The sequence below is a fragment of the Schistocerca gregaria genome, chromosome 4, assembly GCF_023897955.1.
Source record: "Schistocerca gregaria isolate iqSchGreg1 chromosome 4, iqSchGreg1.2, whole genome shotgun sequence".
Classification (NCBI taxonomy): Eukaryota; Metazoa; Arthropoda; class Insecta; order Orthoptera; family Acrididae; genus Schistocerca; species Schistocerca gregaria.
Window position 1 is genome coordinate 569,508,405 of NC_064923.1, and position 25,250 is coordinate 569,533,654.

Below are 25,250 nucleotides of genomic sequence, written 5' to 3' on the forward strand. Positions count from 1 at the left end.
TCCACAAGCTGCGACACGGTCGCAAACTGAACAGTGACTCAAATATAGATTAAATTTCCTTTATGTCACGTGTACTGTAAAACAGATCTGAAGATGGTCATTATAGACCGGAACCGGTAGTCTGACGACAAAAAATTTGGGACCATAGACGTGAAGTAAAGGAAATTTATACTGTACTGCACAGCACTACGGCCGGTCGCTGTGAACGAGCGGTTCTAGGCGCTTCAGTCCGGAACCGCGCAGCTGCTACGCTCGCTGGTTCGAATCCTGCCTCGGGCATGGATGTACGTCATGTCTTTAGGTTTAAGTAGTTCTAAGTCTTGTGGACTGCCGACCTCAGATGTGAAGTCGCATTGTGCTTAGGGCCATTTGAACACAGCACTACACCACACAACGCCACACTACACTACTGTAATTGCTATTAGAACCAAACTGGATCCCTCATTTGTCTGGATGGTTAGCCCCTGGCGCTTTGAGGTGCAACTCCGGATTCAGGGGGCTGCGCTGCAGTGCCACCCAAGGTATAGAGACTGGGAGATGGCTGTCAGAGTCTCAGGAAGTCCTTCGTGGTCCTCCCAGAGGCTCTTCTTCTCACTGCTTCCAGAAGATTGTTCTAGGTGGGTGTTGTGCCGTGGCGCGTCTCGTTATCGCGATTTAGGGCCTGTTCTTGGTGTCTTTCAGCCATGTAGGTTTGCAATTCATAACCTGATATCTCAGCTGTAAGCTATTTCAGCTTATGCTACAGTTTCTCATTCCTTACTCTGCTATAGACGGTTGCATTTCTAAATGTGTTCCCAGATGATGTGATCTGGAGTGTCGAGTGCTCCACATTCACAAGTGTTTATGGTGCACTGGGATACGGGCCATGTCCCAGGAGGCAGTCTGTGGCTCCCTTAGTTGGAAGGAAGTATGTCATTATTGCTCTTTCTTTTATGTTAGGAAGGAACTGGCAGGTTCTCCTACCTTTTTCAACCCTAATCCAGATTTCTTGCCTTTATCTATCGATGCATGCATTTATTTCCTTATTCGATACGGCTCTTGTGCCCAGTGTCTCCTTTACCTTATCATGCTCGCGGTTTTTGAGCCACTATTGTGCGTTACTCGTTGTTACTGGTAGGTCTATTGGTAACAAGCCTAATATCACGTGCAACGCCTCAGTCGGTGTCGTTCTATACGCGCCTATCAGACACAGGAGTGTGCTCGCCGTAAAATATGTGCTGTCCTTACGTTTCTGACTCTATGGGTTCACAATAGCGAGTAAGAAGATTACGTTTTGATATGTACTTATTGGCCTTAGTGGCAACTGAAAACTTCCTTGGTCAGTTGTTGCCATTTTATTTAGCATTTGAATGTCTCTCCGGCAGACGATTTCTACATGTGCATGAAAGTTTTGCTTTTCGTCGATGTTAATTCCAAGGTACCTACATACTTCTATTCTTTTCATAGGTTGGTCATTTATTCTGATTGTGGGATTTCTCGTTCTTGATAATGTTCCTTTTAGTTCATACCAATTGCTTTGTGTGTTGGTATCGTCAGTTCGTTTTCTCCGCACCAGTTTTTTAGTCTTTCAAGAAGTTCTCTACTGTTTAATTTAGCCCTCATGTTAGCAGATAAAGTAACTGGCGGATCGTCTGCATAGGCGATGTAGTCTTTAACTTTTGTTATACTCTGAAGTTGGTTCAGTAATCGCTCTGTGCCAACATCCCAGAACTCTGTTCCACAAACAGAGCCCTGTGGGCAGCCTTTGGTGATATCTTTCAAATTTTCTTTCCAGGACTTTCTAATTGCACCTGCTTGTCTGTGAAATAATCTCGTAGACTGTTATAGAGACACCTTGGACTGCCCATCTGTTTCAGTCTTTTGCACTGGCCAGGCCACCACAAATTATGAAAGCCCTCCCCCGCCCCCCTCCCCAAATATCAGTCATTATGCCTTAACATACTTGTCGTCTGAGATGTTCTCAGTATTCATTGCATGATTTATCGCATCCTCGGTGGATTTCCCTTTCCTGAAACCTTACTGCAGGGGGGTCATGCCTATTGCTGGTCTGTAGTCCCTCAGGCTACGGCGCAGAAGCTTTTCCTGTACATTGGCTAGAACATTTACCAGGCATATCGGCCTGTAACATTTCGGTTCTCTTGGGTCTTTGTCTCCCGCACGCACTTTTTTTTAGTATAATGACACTCGAGATCTTCCAGATTCTGGGCATCCGACCCTGGAAAAGACATTCGTTTAGTAACACTGTTATATGTATGACACAATTTGAGCCATTAGCTAATGCAACACTTTTGCAAGTATTCTATTAGGTCGTGGTGCTTTCTTCTTCTTTAATTTCATTATTTCCAGTCTCCCTTTCTCCTACATCTGCATCTACATCCATACTCCGCAAGCCACCTGACAGTGTGTGGCGGAGGGTACCTTGAGAACCTCTATCGGTTCTCCTTTCTATTCCAGTCTCGTATTATTCGTGGAAAGAAGGATTGTCGGTATGCCTCTGTGTGGGCTCTAATCTCTCTGATTTTATCCTCATGGTCTCTTCGCGAGATATACGTAGGAGGGAGCAATATACTGCTTGACTCCTCGGTGAAGGTATGATTTCGAAACTTCAACAAAAGCCCGTATCGAGCTACTGAGAGTCTCTCCCGCAGAGTCTTCCACTGGAGTTTATCTGTCATCTCCGTAACGTTTTCGTGATTACTAAATGATCCTGTAACGAAGCGCGCTGCTCTCCGTTGGATCTTCTCTATCTCTTCTATCAACCCTGTCTGGTACGGATCCCACACTGCTGAGCAGTATTCAACCAGTGGGCGAACAAGCGTACTGTAACCTACTTGCTTTGTTTTCGGATTGAATTTCCTTAGGATTCTTCCAATGAATCTCAGTCTGGCATCTGCTTTACCAACGATCAACTTTATATGATCATTCCATTTTAAATCACTCCTAATGCGTACTCCCAGATAATTTATGGAATTAACTGCTTCCAGTTGCTTACCCTGCTGTATTGTAGCTAAATGATAAGGGATCTTTCTTTCTATGTATTCGCAGCACATTACACTTCTCTACATTGAGATTCAATTGCCATTTCCTGCACCATGCGTCAATTCGCTGCAGATCCTCCTGCATTTCAGTACAAGTTTCCATTGTTACAACCTCTCGATATACCACAGCATCATCCGCAAAAAGCCTCAGTAAACTTCCGATGTCATCCACAAGGTCATTTATGTATATTGTGAATAGCAACGGTCCAACGACACTCCCCTGTGGCACACCTGAAATCACTTTTACTTCGGAAGACTTCTCTCCATTGAGAATGGAATGATGCGTTCTGTTACCTAGGAACTCTTCAATCCAATCACACAATTGGTCTTACTTTGTTCATTAAAGGACTGTAGGGAACTGTATCGAACGCCTTGCGGAAGTCAAGAAACACGGCATCTACTTGTGAACCCGTGTCTAAGGCCCTCTGAGTCTCGTGGACGAATAGCGCGAGCTGGGTTTCACACGATCGCCTTTCTCGAAACCCATGCTGATTCCTACAGAATAGATTTCTAGTCTCCAGAAAAGTCAATATACTTGAACATAATACGTGTTCCAAAATTCTACAACTGATAGACGTTAGAGGTATAGGTCTATAGTTCTTCACATCTGCTCGACGTCCCTTCTTGAAAACGGGGATGACCTGTGCCCTTTTCCAATCCTTTGGAACGCTACGCTCTTCTAGAGACTTACGGTACACCGCTGAAAGAAGGGGGGCAAGTTCATTCGCGTACTTTGTGTAAAATCGAACTGGTATCCCATCAGGTCCAACGGCCTTTCCTCTTTTGAGCGATTTTAATTGTTTCTCATATCGTAGTGTGTTATAACTGCGTTTACGAGTGAATACAGCGTTAGTTACGTGAGTCTGGATTCATATCGTTGATTGACGACTAAGTACAGATTTGCACAACAATTATTAGTGTAGGAAGAGGTCCTGACCGTGTGTTTCGATTTGTTTTCAGTAAGAGATAATGGTTTCCTGAGCTGCCCAATGTAGACAATAAATACCAATTAGGAAACAAGTTAAATAAATGCAAGTAGGAGCCTATTTATTATCCAGCTCTATACTCCCGTCCTCCAGGATTATTTTAGGGCTGGAAATTGAGCCTAATAATGAGAGAAAAATTTGGGCGCAAAAACGCATGAACCCGTGTATCCACTGCGACAAGGCCGTTGCCCAAAATAACTTACGCTAAGGACAACACACACACACACACACACACCCACGCCCGAGGGAGGACTCGAACCTCCGAGCGTCAGAGGCACGTGGACCGTGGTAAGGCGCCTCAGACCGCACGGCTAGCCAGCGTGACTGCTTTAATAAGCTTACAGTCTATTATTGTAAAACTTTTGTTGATTTTAACGATACTACCCATTCCACTGCACTGATCTTCCTACTTGGTTCTCCATTAATTTTAATTTCCTTTCCAAATTTCTTCTTTACTGCTTGCTCAATATGCAGATTCAGTAACGCCTTGGATAAGTTACAACTCTGTCTCAGTCCGTTCTCCACTACTGTTTCCCCTTCTTACTAAGCCTTGTATACTGTGTATTGTTTTGACGATATTGACTGTAATAGGCTAGCAATAACCATTTAGATTTCAGTATATATAAGTTTAAATATTTGAGATGATTTTAATTAATAAGATTTATTTCTGCACGTCCTTAAGAGTCACATCACTTAAGGTCTATAGAAGGAACGTCAGCGTTTTAGTTCTTTTGTAAATATGTATAATGTGTTTTTATTTTCTCTAACATCTTCTAAGAATTCCTTGTGTGTTTTTATTTTCTCTAACATCGTCTAAGAATTCCTTACTGAGTGCTTGTGAGACGAGCACAGACTCTGGCCTGAGCGAATCTAATCAAGGCCCCCTCTCTTGAGAGAGACTTAAGCACAGTGCTGCTCTTCCCACGCTCTGGACTCTCAGTGGTGGATGCGCCTTTAAAATGTATGAGCGTGATGCACGACCTGTACCACGCCCCGCATTAATCTCTGCCGCTCTGCGGATACCCCACTTGCGAGATTTACCCAGCAGGGCGCTCCTCAGATCCATCTGACTTCTCCTAAGTGCGCCCCACTCTCTTTGCCCTGGCTCTTAACCTCGCGGGTCACGTCTCGACCTGCAGACCTACTACGCTATCTCCTCCGCCCACACTCAAGTAGTGAAACCAACAGCCCCAAGGGGAAAGAGACGGCGTGACGTTACACAAATTCGGGCCGCACCGCTCTGAGAAATTTCTCTCGCTCGCCTGCATCAGTCCGCTATGAAAGTACGTACTGCAAACTTCTCGAGCTGTGAACTTTTTTCACTGTTTCCTTACACTTTTTCAGTGAATATGCTCACGTCTTTTCGTTTTCGGCGTCTCTCAAGAATCACTTGGGTCACGCTCGTATCTCTCAAGAACTGTATTCCTGCGTAACAGCCCACATACACAGAACTGTGGTCTTATGCTGCGACAGGTTCGACCAAAATCGAGTACTTCAGCTTCAACCCTTGAAAAACAGGGCACTATTTCAACCTGTGTTAGAAAACTGTTAATATATACTTCACTGTTGCAAGAGGTATATCGATTAAGAAGCAGACGTACATTTGAAATAAGTTGACAAAACTTGTGTTTTAATCACCAGTAGCTAAAATTGAAGGTTGGTCTCCAATCTGGTTGTAACTAGTATACGGTATTTCATTCCGTGTTGGTCTCAATTGCTCTCAGATGCATTACTTTTAAACGATGTATTCAAAAGCAGATTTCAGCCTTCTGGAAATGCTGAATAAGTTCGGTTCTGGACGCAGTTCACTTATTTAAAAACGATCACATACACCGAGCCCGATTTCTCTTTTTCATACTGTTTTTTCTGCTTGCGGAATGCAGTCCACTAGCTTGTTTTCGTCTGTTTCGCGGCCATAATGCGTCCCGTGTACACATGCTTAACACTTCTAGAGGAAACTACTTCTGCCCAAACGTTGCCCAGCAACAGTGGCTGGGAATGTTGCCAAACATGAGGCTGCAATACTTATGTCTAGCAATGCTGCCAGGCAGTAATGCCAGGCTATATTGTCAGCAATATGTCGCGTGTAGACGGCAGCCTCCACCTCTCGAAAGCTACTCGCCGTAGCTCTGAGACAAGAAAAAACTACACTGGCATTGCCGGGACAGCCGAGAGTACTGGAGAGTGCTGAGCGGCCGTATTGTGCCCCAGTTTTGTGCCGTATTTCACAGTTTGTACACTACCAGACCTTGATAATGTGTTTTGCCGTACTCAGGTACACATTAAATAAAAGTACTCGCGAATTTAGAGCCATAATATGTGGCCATGGCCTGTTTCTGAGCGAAAAAAATCGCTCATTTTACCTCCTGAATGAAAAAGAAGAGCCATTAGCCATTTTCGAAAGTTCTAGTCGAAAACAATGCTACGCAGAAAATAACATATATAAACTTCATAGGAACATTATATAGAATTAACAAACGAATATGAAAAAGCTTGTCACTGGAGAGAATAGATGCCACATTATCAAGGATTACGAATGACGGACTAGCGCTCTATTCATTGCGCCACATCACCACCCTAGCGAGTCGCTCTGCAAATGTATACGGGCATCGGCGGGACAGCTGAGGCTACTGTCGCACTCGATATGAGCTGTGAGTCAACGTCAGCGATGTTGTGGTAAATAAAGTAACGAAGAAAGCTATCAGGAACTGAACTCAGGACGAAGTTGTGCATTTAATTAGTCTTTGGGAGGAAAGGCCAGCGTTATGGAAAGACTTAAGAAGAAAAGTTTGATGGCTCTATTGGCTACCTACACAGAAGAAATTTACCAAAATATTCACAATTCAAGGAATCAGGTAAAACAGTTTTATAACATAGATTACTCAACATGGATAAACAAGTAAAGCCATTTTGAAGGTAATAGTTTTGGAATTCGGGAACTTGCCCTTTAACTTCAAGTAATACGGATGTATCTGCAATTTTAAATGACGTGGTATTTATTGACTATTTTATTATAATGGATGTTGAAGAAAAACCTTTAGGAATTTACGAGTGCTTCCTTGTGTCAATACAAGTAACAAATCGCAAATAAACGTAAGTTTGGAAATGCTTCATTTATCATATATTCACTTTGTTAGGATTTTTGAACTTCTATGGGTATCGAGATGAAACTGGTGTAATGTTATTTCATCGCAATTGTTACTTTACCAAATATTAAAGAGAATAATCGCAGCTGATGCTAGAAATATTAGTATCTCCAGCAGTCTGTCTTTAGCAGTAACGGATTTACGCATGATATTTCCTAGGTTGGCAATTTTGGGTCCAATTATAAAGAATATTTCTTCCATCTCCATTGCTGTCATTCTCGTACAACTTCAATATTGTTGTGAAATTTACAGCACAAGCTCTACTATGAGATTCCGACATGCTCCAGAGTCATCACGCCACCTTATCTGCTCTCTTATCCAACACGAACACGGTCGTTTCCATTTTTCATTCCCACGTAAAGTGTTAAAAGTGCAACTCAATCCCGAAGGCCTTTCATCGCAACCTCTTCCTACACGCGTACAACATCGATAGAAAAAAATCTTGCGGAGAATGATGTCTCAGCTGTCAGAGACACTCTCACCCTGCAGTGTGTAAATACATTACTGGCCATCAAAACTGCTACACCACGAAGATGACGTGCTACAGACTCGAAATTTAACCGACAGGAACAAGATGCTGTGATATGCAAACGATTAGCTATTCAGAGCATTCACGAAAGGTTGGCGCCGGCGGCGACACCTACAACGTGCTTACATGAGGAAAGTTTCCAACCGATTTCTCATACACAAACAGCAGTTGACCGGCGTTACCAGGTGACACGTTATTGTGCTGCCTCGTGTAAGGAGGAGAAATGCGTACCATCATGTTTCCGACTTTGATAAAGGTCGGATTGTAGCTTATCACGACTGAGGTGTATCGTATCGCGACATTGCTGCTGGCGTTAGTCGAGATCCAATCACCGTTAGCAGAATATGGAATCTGTGGGTTCAGGAGGGTAATACGGAACGCCGTGCTGGATCCTAACGGCCTCGTATCACTAGCAGTCGAGATGACAGGCATCTTATCCACACGGCTGTAACGGATCGTGCAACCACGTCTCGATCCCTGAGTCAACAGATGGGGACGTTAGCAAGACAACAACCATCTGCACGAACAGTTCGACGGAGTTTGCAGCAGCATTGACTATCAACTCGGAGACCATGGCTGCGGTTACCCTTGACGCTGCCTCACAGACAGGAGCGCCTGCGATGGTATACTCAACGACGAACCTGGGTGCACGAATGGCAAAACGTCATTTTTCCGGATGCATCCAGGTTCTGTTTACAGCCTCAGGATGGTCGCATCCGTGTTTAGCGACATCGCGGTGAACGCACATTGGAAGCGTGTATTCGTCATCGCCATACTGGCATATCACCCGGCGTGATGGTATGGGGTGCCATTGGTTACACGTCTCGGTCACCTCTTATTCGCATTGAGGGCACTTTGAACAGTGGACGTTACATTTCAGATGTGTTACGACCCGTGGCAGTACGCTTCATTCGATCGCAGCGAAATTCTACATTTCAGCAGAATAATGCACGACCGCATGTTGCAGGTCCTGTACTAGCCTTTTCTGGATACAGAAAATGTTCGACTGCTGCCCTGGCCAGCACATTCTCCCTATCTCTCACCAATTGAAAACGTCTGGTCAATGGTGGCCGAGTAACTAGCTCGTCACAATACGCCAGTCACTACTCTTGATGAACTGTGGTATCGTGTTGAAGTTGCATGGACAGCTGTATCTGTACACACCATCCAAGCTCTGTTTGACTCAATGCCCAGGCGTATCGAGGCTGTTATTACGGTTATTCTGCGTACTGATTTCTCAGGATCTATGCACTCAAATTGCGTGAAAATGTAATCACATGTCAGTTCTAGTATAATATATTTGTCCAATGAATACCCGTTTATCATCTGTATTTCTTCTTGGTGTAGCAATTTTAATGGTCAGTAGTGTACTTCCGACATCTGCTCTATCGCGACTCTCAGACACTTACTGAAAGTACTCGCAAGGAGTTATCAGACAGTATCTACCAGACAAAACCTAGTGTAAACAGTTTTGCGATTACTATCTGAAAGTGCGAAACTGTGTCAGAGAAGAAAACTTCTCACGCGTGTGGTGAGAGCTGGTCGTAACACAGTGTCCGCTTTGGTGTTGCAGACGTGGACAGCGGCGAGATGCAGGCCGGCTCGGACATTACACTGCGGCAGGACTCGCCGCTGCTGCAGGTGGATGTGTCCCCGCTGCGCTTCCACCTGCAGCCGCCGCCGGCAGCGCCGCTGCCTGCGCTGAACGGTGGCGCCTCTGGTGGCCAGGGGGAGCGGCAGCTGACAGCGCCGCCCAAGCAGCTGCTCGAGCCGGAGGAGCCGCAGGTGTGGCAGAAGCAGCCGCTGCCGCCTGAGCAGGAGCCTCAGCAGCTGCAGCAGCAGCAACCAGATGTCCGCACCAGGCCGCTGCCGCCTGCCGACGACGGCTCAGACCTCTACTTCATAGGTAACCCTGCAACTCTTCACTCTGCCCCCCTCCACTTTGCTGCCATCCATTTCTCTCCCCCAAAACACGAACCATGTCGGTAGTAGCTTCTAAAGCCGTCGGCACACGGACCGTGCATCCGAGCGTTGAGCGTGCCGAGTTTCTGACGTCATAGCGTGAAAAAGCACGTTCAGTAGTCTTCCCGAACGTGCAGAGCAATATGTGGCACGTCAGATAATCTGAGCGTGCGTCTGAGCGTTGACCAATGAGATGGCACCGCGCCTCCTACGTCACACGCACGCCGCTTCCCTGTACAAAGTTGTGAGGCGCCACATTGGCATTCATTTCAAGCCTATAAGTACACTCCTGGAAATGGAAAAAAGAACACATTGACACCGGTGTGTCAGACCCACCATACTAGCTCCGGACACTGCGGGAGGGCTGTACAAGCAATGATCACACGCACGGGACAGCGGACACACCAGGAACCGCGGTGTTGGCCGTCGAATGGCGCTAGCTGCGCAGCATTTGTGCACCGCCGCCGTCAGTGTCAGCCAGTTTGCCGTGGCATACGGAGCTCCATCGCAGTCTTTAACACTGCTAGCATGCCGCGACAGCGTGGACGTAAACCGTATGTGCAGTTGACGGACTTTGAGCGAGGGCGTATAGTGGACATGCGGGAGGCCGGGTGGACGTACCGCCGAATTGCTCAACACGTGGGGCGTGAGGTCTCCACAGTACATCGATGTTGTCGCCAGTGGTCGGCGGAAGGTGCACGTGCCCGTCGACCTTGGACCGGACCGCAGCGACGCACGGATGCACGCCAAGACCGTAGAATCCTACGCAGTGCCTTAAGGGACCGCACCGCCACTTCCCAGCAAATTAGGGACACTGTTGCTCCTGGGGTACCGGCGAGGACCATTCGCAACCGTCTCCATGAAGCTGGGCTACGGTCCCGCACACCGTTAGGCCGTCTTCCGCTCACGCCCTAACATCGTGCAGCCCACCTCCAGTGGTGTCGCGACAGGCGTGAATGGAGGGACGAATGGAGACGTGTCGTCTTCAGCGATGAGAGTCGCTTCTGCCTTGGTGCCAATGATGGTCGTATGGGTGTTTGGCGCCGTGCAGGTGAGCGCCACAATCAGGACTGCATACGACCAAGGCACACAGGGCCAACACCCGGCATCATGGTGTGGGGAGCGATCTGCTACACTGGCTGTACACCTCTGGTGATCGTCGAGGGGACACTGAATAGTGCACGGTACATCCAAACCGTCATCGAACCCATCGTTCTACCATTCTTAGACCGGCAAGGGAACTTGCTGTTCCAACAGGACAATGCACGTCCGCATGTATCCTGTGCCACCCAACGTGCTCTAGAAGGTGTAAGTCAACTACCCTGGCCAGCAAGATCTCCGGATCTGTCCCCCACTGAGCATGTTTGGGACTGGATGAAGCGTCGTCTCACGCGGTCTGCACGTCCAACACGAACGCTGGTCCAACTGAGGCGCCAGGTGGAAATGGCATGGCAAGCCGTTCCACAGGACTACATCCAGCATCTCTACGATCGTCTCCATGGGAGAATAGCAGCCTGCATTGCTGCGAAAGGTGGATATACACTGTACTAGTGCCGACATTGTGCATGCTCTGTTGCCTGTGTCTATGTGCCTGTGGTTCTGTCATTGTGATCATGTGATGTATCTGACCCCAGGAATGTGTCAATAAAATTTCCCCTTCCTGGGACAATGAATTCACGGTGTTCTTATTTCAATTTCCAGGAGTGTATATATGCCGTTTCTCAGCACAAGAAAATTGAGAATCACTGGAAAACCCGTTGGTAACTGTTAATTCGTTCCGATAAAACAATGAGAAACATCGTATTCGTGGCAAAAGAATTATTGTAACTTCCATATTATGAGAGTAGGCTATTTGAAAGCAGACACACTGAAGATCCACCCAAAACGCATTGTTCTTGGTACAATTTGTTATAGTTAAATTTCAATTAGTAACATATCTACGATTATGCCGGCACGGTAGCTCAGCGTGTTCGGTCAGAGGGTTACGTGCTCTCTATTATAAAACAAAAAAACCGAGTAAATCGATCACCAGCGAACTTAAACAGATGTCTTACGACGTCCGCCCCAAGCAGATGCAACAAACAAATGCGAACAAAATGAGATTTTAAAAAAAAAATTAGTAGCGTCACTGTTCTCTAGTAAGTTAATTCTTGGGGCGGTGGTTCGCGTCGCAACATTTCAACTTTATCTCCCCTAACATTCGCGTTTTTATTAGGTTCTGATACTTTATTATTAATTTAATATAAGTATATACTATAATATTTGATGTTATGTAAATATAAGTTCACCTTTTGGCTTAATCTACAAGACAGCTTGCGCTACTTGTATAAAGATATTTTGCTCCTTTTTCTTTTATGCTTCGTAATTCACATGTTGCAAAGATTCTATTACTGAGTAGAAACAGTGATCAAGTAAGACTGACCTTGGGGTTTTACTAAAATGTGGGAATGATGAAATAATGTTTATCTCATGCGGAGAAGTATTCCAGATTTGTACCGCACTGTTTGTAATGGAACATTTATAAGCCTGTGTCCTTATTGATTGGAGATGGTACTTTCCTTTTCGTGGACGATGGAGGAAAATGTTCAAATGTCTCTGAGCACTATGCGACTTAACATCTGAGGTCATCAGTCCCCCAGAACTTAGAACAAATTAAACCTAACTAACCTAAGGACATCACACACATCCATGCCCGAGGCAGGATTCGAACCTGCGACCGTAGCGGTCACGCGGTTCCACACTGTAGCGCCTAGAACCGCTCGGCCACCAGCGGCTGGGCCGATGGAGGAAATGTGCGTCTTAATAGAGCTAACGTAGGAATATTACGCTCCCCCTTTAAGTAAACAGTGTGATTTACGAACTAGAAACATCCCTGAACTGCCGCTGGAGTGCGTTGCGATCGCGTATGCCACGTTGGGACCCACGTACCGTATGTACAAGCAGCATCATCCCTGAGCGTTCAGCAACACGTTGAACTTGGCACGCTCAACGTTATCGTTCGACAGCACGCTCCGTGTGCCAACGGCCTAAGGCAGAGCTCCTATAATAACAGAGAGGGCTCTACAGAAATTCCTGACACATGAGTGAGGAGTTTATTTTTATCGTCTCTGTACAATGATGAACATGTGCCTCACTTTCTGTATCACATTATCTGCCTACAGCCGTATTCTCTACCATCTCATAAAGTTCCCATATGTTCTCAAAACTAAGACTCCTTGACTGCTCTACATCTCCCACTATAAATATGAATCTCGGCAGCCAGTTGTATTCCCAATCCTTGAAAGCCCTGAATTACTGCCACACCTATATCAACACATCTAACCTTCCGTCTGTTCCCAAATTCTTCAAACACTCCTACAAAGTAATTTTAACCGTCTTACACTCTCAAACTGTCAAACTATCACTGACACCTAAACACTCCACCAAAAGTAACATGGGCGGTAGTCATAAAGTTTTGAATACCAGCTCAAAAAATTTGTCTGCTACCATGAAACTAGCTGAAACGGTTAATCCTTCTCACCGACTGAAATGGCACAGTGGTCAGTACACTGGACTTCTATTGAGGAGAGCGACGCTTCAAAACTTCTGAAATGCATGGCCGATTCCCCTCCTTATCCTTTTCAGTAATGAGCACGTATTAAAAGTGCAAGTGGGCTACTATTGTGTTTATATTAATGCTAGTTAAAAATGAATGACTCTCAAAACTGTTTTTGAAACTGTAGTGAATTTTTTACAAATATTATAATACATGATTCTTCAGACCTTAAGCAGGACAACTGTACATACAAGTTTGTAGCTTCTTGTTGCTTTATAACAAAGAAAACAGTCACATTAATTATACATAGTTAACATACTTGCTGTAGATTTCAATATAGGTCAAAATGACTACTTGGTATCAAAACTATTAACAGTTGTAAATAAACAATTCGAAATACTCAAACAAAATTACCATAGCAACATTTTTCAAAGTGTTCTTTCTTTTCCTGATATTATCACATGGATAGGTATTAGGTTGTAATTTTAACTTGTTCTAATTTAATTTTAATTCTTGTGGAATGTGTAAAGAAATCTCTGTCAGGACTAAAGCAAAGGAACTCTGTACAAAGATAAGGCATCTGCAGCCTTCGGACCGAAATGGCAGCCAACCCTTGGAACGAAGTCAGAAAAATTATCCCCCCCCCCTTCCACCGACGTAAAAAAAGGTCGCCATTGAGTCTCGGGTTATCGTATGTGATACCCAGAAGGTTAAAGCTCGTAAATCAGTTATAACATCATTTTATGGTTAGCTATTAACTGAGGAATGTCTGTACATCTTTAATACGTTATTAAAGCATGTGAAAGCAGTTGTAAGATATGTATTTACCTTTATTTCACCGTAGTAGCAGTTACAGAATCCGATGCTTGCAATAAATGCTGAACCTCATGGCGTTCCGCAAAAGGATGAACAAGTGAGCTGTGGAAGCTCGATGTCTATCGTATATGATACCACATGCCAGAAAAAGTAAAGTTATTTACGCACGCGAGAAAAAAATAAAACCTGGAGGTGTCATATAAGATACTCCGGGACTGAAGAGGTTATTTGAGCTTATGCTCCGTCTGTAATGGCTTCACTGTCAACAGGAAGGTAAACGCTAATCTTCCCAATCTTCCCTTAATCCTTCCTTACTTCTTCATCCTTCAATCTGAACAATAGAGACCTTGGTTGCAGAAGTCTGCACTTGGCTTGTTCAGGAAACGTTCGACCACGAAAATCACCGCACTCATATCCTGGTAATGAGTGCCACACCATGGTTTCCTGATTCAAGGAAAGAGCAATACGCCAAAGGGCGCCATGGTAGGGAGGATATGGGAGTGAGATCAAATCTGATAGACCAAAGAAGCAGCATGTGTGACTGTGTCGTATCCAAAATGAGCTGGGGAATTATCGTGGAGCAAAACCAACCCCTTGTACAGCTCCCTGCAACACTTCGTGTTGACAGCCTCCTGTAACCTCGCTTGGAATGTCCTCTAGGCTGCCTCTGTGACGGTTTCCCATTACAAGCGTAATCTGTTATCGTCATTCCATGTTAGTACCAAAAAAACAAAAACGCTCGTCATCTTGTGCGATGATGGTGGGGTGTCCGCCTTTTTCGGCAGTGCCGGCCGCGGTGGTCTCGCGGTTCTAGGCGCGCAGTCCGGAACCGTGCGACTGCTACCGTCGCAGGTTCGAATCCTGCCTCGGATATGGATGTGTGTGATGTCCTTAGGTTAGGGGACTAATGACCGCAGCAGTTGAGTCCCATAGTGCTCAGAGCCATTTTTCGGCAGTGCTGTAGGAGGCAGTCAAATGAAAACGAACATCCGCCACAACGAAACAATCAAGTGGTTCCATTCAAAAGCAGTCACCACACGGATTAAAACGTTTATCATCCCACAAGGGGCCCGGCCTATCGATTCCCGTTGGAGGCTGACGGATCCACAATGGCACAAAATCCTTCACTTTCTCGTCCGCCGGAATCCGATGTCCATGCATGTCTTTATTCAGGTCGCCAAAGATCTGAAAATCATATGTTGAAACACCCTGGCTAAATGGAGGATGTTGCAGTGTTTCCCTACCAGATAGCTGAAACCCAGCCTTCGTCCAGTTGCAGTGCGGGGTGGGCGTTATCGTGCAAGAGGATGATACCTTCCGACAGCAATCCTGGTCGTTTTGATTTGTGGCTCGTCGCAGTTACGAAAACTGTCTTCCTAACGCAGAGCACTGACTGTTGTTCCACACTCAAGGAACTCGACGAGCAGTAGGCCCCTGCAGTCTAAGGAGGTTATCATGACCTTACGAGGTGCCACCATTTCGAACCCGAGGGCAAACTGCAAAGACAACAGTAGAAACATTCCAGATTCCCCAAGTTTCTCCTGCACGACTTTGATAACCTGTCTCGTTTCGGCTATTGTGCCATTTTCAAGTGATTATAATTTTTTAATAAAATTATGTAAATATATGTTGGATGGCTTACACCTATCTTGGTGGTTTTTGCCTTGTGTTTTGTAAGTTACAAGACACTGAGGTGACAGAAGTCTTTGGATACCTCCTTTTGTCTGTTGTAGTGCGGCAACTCGACGTAGCAAGGAATTTGGGTGGTCAAATAATATGCTCGAATTCTTCAGAATGTTCTTCAAACCAGTCGCGAATAACTGTGGTCCGATGACATGGCGCATGCCACCCATAAAAATTTCATCATTATTTGGGAACGTGGAGTCCATGAACGGCTACAAATGATTTCCAAGTAGCGCACCATAACCATTTCCGGTTAGTGCTCGATTCAGTTGGACCAGAGGTCCCAGTCCATTCCATGTTACCACAGCCCACACCATTATGGAGCCACCAACAGCTTGCACAGTACTTTGTTGAGAATTTGAGTCCATGGCTTCGTGGGGCCTGCACCACACTCGAACCCTACTATCACCTTTTACCAACTGAAATCAGGAGTTGTCTGACCAGGCTACCATTCTCCAGCCATCTAGGGTCCAACCGAATGCACTCACGTCGCTCGTCTGTGCCACAGCCCCTTTAACGCCAAATTTCGTAGCACTCACCTAACGGATACGTTCATCATTGATTTCTGCGGTTATTTCACAATGTTGCTTGTCTGTTAGCACGGAAAACTCTACGCAAACGCCGATGTTCTCGGTCGTTAAGTGAAGGTCGTCGGTCACCGCGTTGTCCTTGGTGAGAAGTAATGCCTGAAATTTGATATTCTCGGCACACTCTTGACGCTGTGGATCTCGGAATATTGAATTCCTTAACGATTTGTGAAATTCAATGTGCCATGCGTCTAGCTCCAACTACCATTCCGCGTTCATATGTTAATTCCCGTCGCGGGGTCATAATCACGCTGGGAACCTTTACAGATGAATCGTCTGACTAGAAATGACAGCTTCGACGACGCACCGCTCCTTTATACCTTTTGCATACGATACTGCGCCATCTGTATGTGTGCATATCGCTATCCCATAAGTAGTCAATTAAGTGTATAGCGTCCTGGAGGGTTTTGCTGAGATTATTTTTCAGTGTTTGGGCTGTTGGAATGCGTTAGTGGTGTATATATGGTTCTAACCTTTGTATTTGCGTCTACACTCAAGACGGCAATGTGCTGCAGTACTCCCATGTAGTAGCCACATCACCCTTCCTACTGCCAAAGGCATCTCTTCGGCAAGGTAGCCAAGGTCAGCCGCAGTAAGTGTGGATATACGTGGCCTATGAGGCGAGCTGGGGAAAATGACTGGTCGTGTAATGCAGGCACCAATTATCTGTGCTCCCACAATGAAGCTAAACTGGAGCTGATGGTTCACTGCGACCAAACTAAGGGAATTCTCCATAGCCCTCATGGACCCATCGTAAAGCTGATCTCATACGTGAATAAGATGGATGACAGGAATTCCAGCACCGTGGTGGCTTGTACGACGAACCTGCGACAAAACCGTCGTCGCCACAGCAAGTCCATAGGTAATAAGACCTACACGCATCGTGACGTGGATATTAGCAGTTGCCGTGGAGAATGGTTCACACGGTCGTCTGTCTCACCCCACGCTGGCGAGTCACTCGCCAGTCCTAATACCTGAGTCCCTGTCAAAGTTTCGTCATTCACACCTTCAAGTGGGTGTACCTAGGTTGTAACAAATTTCCGACGTTTCCGATCATATGTCCATCATGACTTTGTTAGCCCCTTATTGTCTCAGGGACCGTTCTCTGCAGTTTATTCCCATTTACCAAAATCGTCCGGTACTATTATGATGAGGATGAAATGGATGCAGACAACACAACACCTAGTAGTTCCCGAGCGGAGAAAATCTCCAACCCGACTGGGAACCGAACCCAGGCTCGCTTGCACGGGAGGCGAACCCAGGCTCGCTTGCATGGGAGGCGAACACGTTACCACCAAGCTACCCTTCGCATCTTCGGATGACTAGTTAGTAAAACAAGCTTTCGTACCCATTTGCTGCTGATAGTCAGAAAAAGAACCTTTAGCCAGTTTTTGTAAAGGTTTTATGCAATTCAGCATTAAACCCTGCATTGTCATATTTGCAGCATTCCTTGTTTTCTTTCATAATTATCCGCTTCTGTAGCTGAACTGCCATCGGAGGACCCGGATTCGATTCCTGGTAACGCCAAGGATTTTTTTTTCTTGGTGGGAGGACTGGAACGGGGTGCATTCAGCCTCGTGAGGCCGATTGATAAGCTGCCTGATCGGGTAGTAGCGACTCCAGTTTACGAAAACTGAAAACGGCCGAGAGACCAGTGTGCTGACCCCATGCCCGTCCAAACCGCATCCAGTGACACTATTGGCAGAGGATGACATGGCGGTCAGAGGATGACATGGCGGTCGGTTGGTCCCAATGGGCCCGCCAAGGCCTGTGGAAGAAGTAGTTAATGTTTGCTCTGGTTTCTTCATTATTTGCTATCACATTTACCTGTGACTTCTCCCCTACTTCTTCTTTGTTATTGTGCCGTAATATTTCTCACGTTATTAGACTCATAATTATCCCCTACATCTACTCTGGAGAACTGGAGATGTAAACCTGGAACAGGATAAGGCTTCAACATACGTTTCGGGGGAAGATTCAACAGCTCACTTTTCAGACGCGAACCAGCAAAATTTTTCGAGCAGACATAGGCATTACCAACTGAAAAAATCGACACGTTTACAAGTATTTACTCATCTGTTTGTATCGTCTCATTGTTGTGTTATACGAAACAAATTTAATTCCTAACTTTTTCGATGTCTGCAGTGGTTAGCATAACACACGATCGCACAGCAAACAATTATTTTTCACTGAAAAGAATTGAAAACGCACTCTAAGAACCTATCACGGATGAGAGATCGCAACATTTGAAAACTGCAGCGAATTGCTGGAAGGCCAGCAGAGGATCGACGCTTGGTGCAGCGATTTGCAGTTGACCGTCAGCGTACACAAATGTAATGTATTGCTCGTAAACAGACTGAAGGATCCACTATCATATGACTCCACGATTGCATAACAATTAGTGGAATCAGTTACCCCCAAAAACCCAATGAACGCAATTGTTTATGAAAGTCGAGGGGTCTGTGCTGTGGCGGGGTCGGCTGTGACGCCAGAATACACCCCGTGTGAGACCTACAGTGTATTCTAGTAACTCTATATTAAAGCATTTATGACTGTGCTAGCGTAATTCGAAACTTTTTTAAAATCACTTCTTTAGAGCCAAATCCAGATTCCGTTTGCACAGTGACGATGGCCATTGAATCTTCTTGAGGGATGGCAATAGTCCCACGCCAGAGTTTACTATGGCGCGACCCATCACTAACGCTCTTGTTTAGGGAGCGGTTGCGTACAATATGTAACCATTCCTTGCCCCAGCTTCAGTCAAAGTTATCTAATTATGCCTTTGAAACTCTAAACAGCTTCTGGTTGCTTCAGTTTATTCAGGTCCCATCTCCATTTCAGTTCCTTCAGTTTTAATCTACAGTTCGCAGTTCATACATTGCGATCAGATTCCACAACTGCCCCTGGAAATGACTCGCAGTTTAAATCTGGTTTCGAAATCTTTATATTACCGTTACATAAATATTACGAAATCTACCAGCGTCCCCAAGTCTCTTCTACGTATACAGCCTCCTCAGATTCTTAAACCAGGTGTTACTAATAGTTAAATCATGCTATGTGCAAATTTCTACCAGGTACTTTCATTCGTATCCTACAGGATACGTTCTGTTATTATTTTTCATTGTGTTCATTTTCCTAAGCTCTAATTCCACTCTTCCATCAAAATTAAATTGTCGTGAACCTTATCCATCTGAATAATTTCCTTTATCTCGTCATACATTCTTTCAGTCTCTTCATCTGTGGAGAGAAATGGCATGTAAACTTGCACTACAGTTGTGGATGTTGTTTTCATGTTCATTTTGGTTATGGTAACTCCTTCACAATATTGTTTATAGTACTTCAATGTTCAAAAGTGTGGGAATTTCTAAGGGACCAAACTGCTAAGCTCCTCGATCCGTAGACTTACACACTACTTACACTAACTTACGCTGAAGACAGTACACACACCCATGCCCGAGGGAGGGGCCGCACAATTAGTGGCATGGCGCCTCTAATGGCGCGGCCACTCTGCGCGGCTATAGTACTTCACCTGCACTCTTATTTTGTCATTCATCGTTTCGTCATTCCTGCTTTACAGCTCTTTGGCTTTGTGTCGATAACTGACCTGACCTAACGTCCTTTTCTTCCTGTTGCTGCTCTTCATTAACTCCCACTAATATAACTTCAGCCTAGCCATTACCCAATTTAAGTTTTTGAACCGACCTACCCGATTAAGGGACCTATCATTCCAGATAGTGACCTGTGGAAAGTCAGTTCTGTTTCTCCTGTTGACGACATCCTCCCGAGTAGTCTATGCCTGGAGATCTGGAAGGGTTACTACTTTATCTTAGCTTACTTGATGGTGTTGTTTTCATTACTGTGCTCTGTGTGCAGACAAATAAATTTACAGCAAAAATGATTACATTTTAGTATATAACCTCACTGGTACGCCCAGCAGATAATCCTCGTCATACTCATAACAGCATACATGTAACTGTAATGCACCTGATGAATAGCATGCTGCGAAATTCGTCGTGCTGATAAATAATAGTAAAAACGGAACACTAAAATTATTTCATAAATTTATAAGAGAGCTGCTGGCCACAAGCAGTTCCAAACAACATGGATAAATGTACTAAAATATTCAACCATTTCCATAATCAAAAAAGGTTTGTTTAAAAATGAAATGTAACCATTTTTTCCTTATGAATTCTTACTATTCTACAGAAATTTTGAATAGATGGCATACGACTGTGTTTTTCGATTATAAATCCATCCCATTACTCCTATAAACAGTTAACTAGTAGCCTTTTTTATATTCAGGAAAGTATTAGGAATATATGAAATATCTTACACTATACTGAGATATTGTAAACATTAACTATGGGCATGAAGGAAAGTAACTAACTCACTCCACTAATCTCTTTACTTGTTTCTTTCAATAAGGTCTTTTGAACCATTTTAGATTTCTTTTCCTTGCCTTGCTCAAAATAATCTTACTTCACATCTCATGTACCCTATAATTCTCTAAGCTTTATCATGATAATCCATGAATTCATTAGTACCTCCCATGGTCAAAACTTTAGAATTTTACTCGAGACTCTAATCTCATCCCATCTAACTTTACAGATAAAACATCATGTGACCACTTTTTCATTGAACATATGGAAAAAGGTCAATTAAAAGGACGAAATAATGCCTAGAGAGATATTTAATTTCATTTTTTGGTAGTCTTTAATATCTTACAAAAAATAAAAAGAATAACAGCTTATTCTATTTAAGAATCATTAACTACTCACTTGACTCTAACTTTGTATTCACAAGTCATCTGTTTGAGCAATATGCACCATCACTAACAAACTGTGAAGAAAATGAATAATGAATGTTGAACGGAGAAGTAGATTATTTAAAGTACCTTAAAAACAAAAGCTAGTGTATATAGGTACATATATGACACAAGCAAAGGACTTACGAGTTCTGAAGCTTAAAGAAACCTATACATGCAATAATTTGAAAAAATTGGCATAAGGATAGCCAATAGTCAAACAGACTGTTTATAAAACTTCCTGGCAGATTAAAACTGTGTGCCCGACCGAGACTCGAACTCAGGACCTTTGCCTTTCGTGGGCAATTGCTCTACCATCTGAGCTACCGAAGCACGACTCACACCCGGTACTCACAGCTTTACTTCTGACAGTATCTCGTCTCCTACCTTCCAACCTTTACAGAAGCTCTCCTGCGAACCTTGCAGAACTAGCACTCGTGAAAGAAAGGATACTGCTGAGACATGGCTTCGCCACAGCCTGGGGGATGTTTCCAGAATGAGGTTTTCACTCTGCAGCGGAGTGTGCGCTGATATGAAACTTCCTGGCAGATTAAAACTGTGTGTCCGACCGAGACTCGAACTCGGGACCTTTGCCTTTCGCGGGCAGTTGCTCTTCCATCTGAGCTACCGAAGCATGACTCACACCCGGTACTCACAGCTTTACTTCAGACAGTATCTCGTCTCCTGCCTTCCAAACTTTACAGAAGCTCTCCTGCGAAGCTGTGAGTACCGGGCGTGAGTCGTGCTTCGGTAGCTCCGATGGGAGAGCAATTGCCTGCGAAAGGCAAAGGTCGCGTGTTCGAGTCTCGGTCGGGCACTCTGTTTTAATCTGCCAGGAAGTTTCATATCAGTGCACACTCTGCTGCAGAGTGAAAATCTCATTCTGGAGACTGTTTATAACTTATATGGCTAACATTCTTGTGTAGGTGAACACTTGTGAATAAAGAGCAGTTGATGCATATTTACAACTTACGTTGGCCTTCTAATCTATCTACCTATTATTTCTGATTTCTGCAAGTTGCTTTATAAGATTTTTCTCGAAGAAAGAGATTTTAAAAGTATCTTAAATCTCACAAACTACTTGTCTGAAAAAAATCCAAGTTACATAAAGAACCAATGTTTGCTGTGCTAGAGATTACATTAGACAATGCCTTAAAAGTACCTTACAATTTATTATGTGTTAAAAGTTTGCAAGTAGATTAAAGGTTGCATAAAAGTAAAGCAAAATATACTTAAATGTAAAACAATAAATATCTTCATTCCTGTGTCTAAGTAGAAGAAAAACTTCAAAGAAGTCAAATTTATCATGGAGTGGACATTTACGGGTAATGTGTCTATGATTGGAAGTATTTATTTTTTTGAAAGCCTCTTCAACAAGGTAATGAGTGAACACTTGTATGGATACTTTCTTGCTGGCAGAATTATAAATTTCTATATCACTTGATTACAGTTTATTGTTAAATGAAGTGAATGCTACACAGCACTTAATTATTCTTAAGTATGATTAATGTTTTCTTAAGACAGAAGTTATTTCCTCACATTAGGTGACTGTGTTTCTAATTTTACATTTTTTTGCATATAGTCAGCACATGATGACTTTTGAAAATGTCACATTGTATACAAATATTTAGTATGTTTCATATTTGTAAGCCAAGGTTTAGAGACCCACTTATTTTCTACAAATGCTAATACATAATATATTTTTATTATTATTTATTTGCTATTTTCTTTTAATCTATTATCTATACAAAAGAATGGATCAAATGTTGCCCATGAAAAGACATGAATAAAGCAGATAATATTTTAACATGATTAGAAATATGTTGATAATAACTAAGCATTACGCTGTTTAAGGAGGGGGGGATCTACACAGAATAACTATATTAAAACAAAGAAATAAGAATGACTAAAGATAACACTAGCATTTGGGAGGACGACAGTTCAATCCCGCGTCCGGCCATCCTGATTTAGGTCTTCCGTGATTTCCCTAAATCACTCCAGGCAAATGATGGGATGGTTCCTCTGAAAGGGCATGGCCGACTTCCTTCCCCATCCTTCCTTAATCTGATGAGACCGATGACCACGTTGTCTGGTCTCCTTCCCCAAACCAACCAACCAACTAAAGATAACATTTGCATACTATCATTTGGCCATCTGGTGCACAGATATCTGACACCTGGAATCCAGAAGCCACACACTACTGGAGTATTACATTATGTGGCATTGGTAGACCACAAATTTTGTAATTTATGATCTTGACTGTGCTACTACAGCACTGTAATAGACAGCTCTATACTACACTAAACTACTGTACTTGGTATGAGAACCAAGCTGGATTTCTCATTTGCCTCCATGGCTAGCCTCTGGCGCATTGAGGTGCAACTCAGGATTCACAGGAACTGTGTTGCTATGCTACCCAAGGTACAGAGATTGGGAAATGGCTGTCTCCAGATGTCATGGTATTTTTCTTGGTTGTCTCTCGGCCACATAGGCCTGCAGTTCATAAGCTGATATCTTAGCTGTGAGTGAGTGCATGTTATGCCAATACTGCTCATTTCATATTATATTATAGACTGTTGTACTTCCAAACACATTCCTGTCCTGGTCTGCAATATCTTGTCCTATAGCACACTCCCAGACAATGTGTGCTGGGATACCGATTGCTCCACGTGCACAATGTCTGGCATGTTGTTGTGATTTTTAGTAAGTAGCTGGGATACGAGATATGTCGTGACAGGTAGTGTATAGCTCACTTGGTCAGATGGAAGTAAGTCATTCTCGTTCTTTCTTTTATGCTAAGTAGGAACTCGTAGATTCTCCTCCTTGTTTCTGCCCTGTCCCAGATTTCTTGCAATTCTCTGTCAATGCATGTTTTTATTTTCATATTCACTACAGCTCTTGTGCCCAATATGTCTTTTATTTTATCGTGCTTTTTGATCCAGTATTGTGCACCTCTCTTCCTTACTGATAGGTCTACAGGTAGCAAGCCTAATATCGCCAAACCTCAGTCATTGTCGTTCTGCACGTACCTCTCAGGCACAGGAGAACATTCCTCTGTGTTCGCTGCAGAGCCTGTGCTGTCCTTACCTCTCTGGCTCTGAGCCCAAACACTCGACCCATAGCCCACAATACAGAGTAAGATTGCGTTGCGGTATGTTCTTATTGCAGTTAGTGGCAGCTGAAAACATCTTTGGTTAATTGTTGCTATTTTATTAGAATTTTAGTCCTCTCTGGCAGACGATTTCTACATGTGCATGAATGTTTGGGGCATTTGAGGCCTGTCGGGACAGAGTATATTTCAGTTTATGAATGTTTTGCTTTTCATCGATTTTAATTCCTATTTATTTTCACGGGTTGGTCATTTATCCTGATTGTGGAATTTCTCGTTTTTGATAAAGTTCCTTTTAGTAAAATAACAAAAATGTATACTGTTTTCTACACTGCTGTCGTTAGTTATGCACCAGTAAATTAGTCTTTCAAGAACTTCCCTGCCGTTTTGCCTCTAGTTTAGCCCTTGTGTTAGCAGATACTACAATTAACATATATGTATAGGCGATGTGGCCCTCAAATCAGTAATTAAGTTTTTCTTAGTTACTCTTTACTTCCCCATTCTTCATTTGACTATGAAAATTTAGATAAAAATTCTCTCTTAAATCACAACTTTAATTTTTCTTAAGTATGATGATTAATCTCAACCAACTTAACCTTTTTTTTACAAAAATGGTTTACATGCTAGTTAGTTTGATACAGTATTTGTCTATTTCTGACTCTTTGTTTTGGTATAAAAATCTGCACAAAAACTCACTGTGTAATTTTACCTCAAACCACTAATAAAGTTTTTGTTGATCACCCTGTTTGGTTTCAAGTAATTAAGTTTTGATCAATTTGACAGCCCATCTGTACATTTCTCACTCTTCATTTGTTTATGAAAATTGAGACAGTACAGTTTTCTCTACTAATCTGACTGCTTTCAATCAATTAAAACTTTCTTTACAAAAATGTACCTCCAACTGGTCAATTTAATATTCATTTGTTCCTATCCCACTCTGTTTAAGTATGAAAATTTGGATAAAATGGCAGTTGTAATTTACAGGGTGTCTCGTTTTAACTGTGCTCAAATGTATGACAAAAAACAGAGATAAGATCTGCAGTTGCATCGATATT

The 25,250-nt window shown here is 43.6% G+C and overlaps 1 protein-coding gene across 2 annotated transcripts in view; it reads left to right on the forward strand.

The window, feature by feature from the left end:
- Window positions 1–25,250, forward strand: part of LOC126266867 (neural proliferation differentiation and control protein 1) — a 1,079,198-nt gene that overhangs the window by 678,481 nt on the left and 375,467 nt on the right. For both annotated transcript variants that reach the window (XM_049971491.1, XM_049971490.1), the window contains exon 4: window positions 9,273–9,605. In XM_049971491.1, the coding sequence (XP_049827448.1) occupies window positions 9,273–9,605 (333 nt within the window). The remainder of the gene's footprint in view (window positions 1–9,272; window positions 9,606–25,250) is intronic.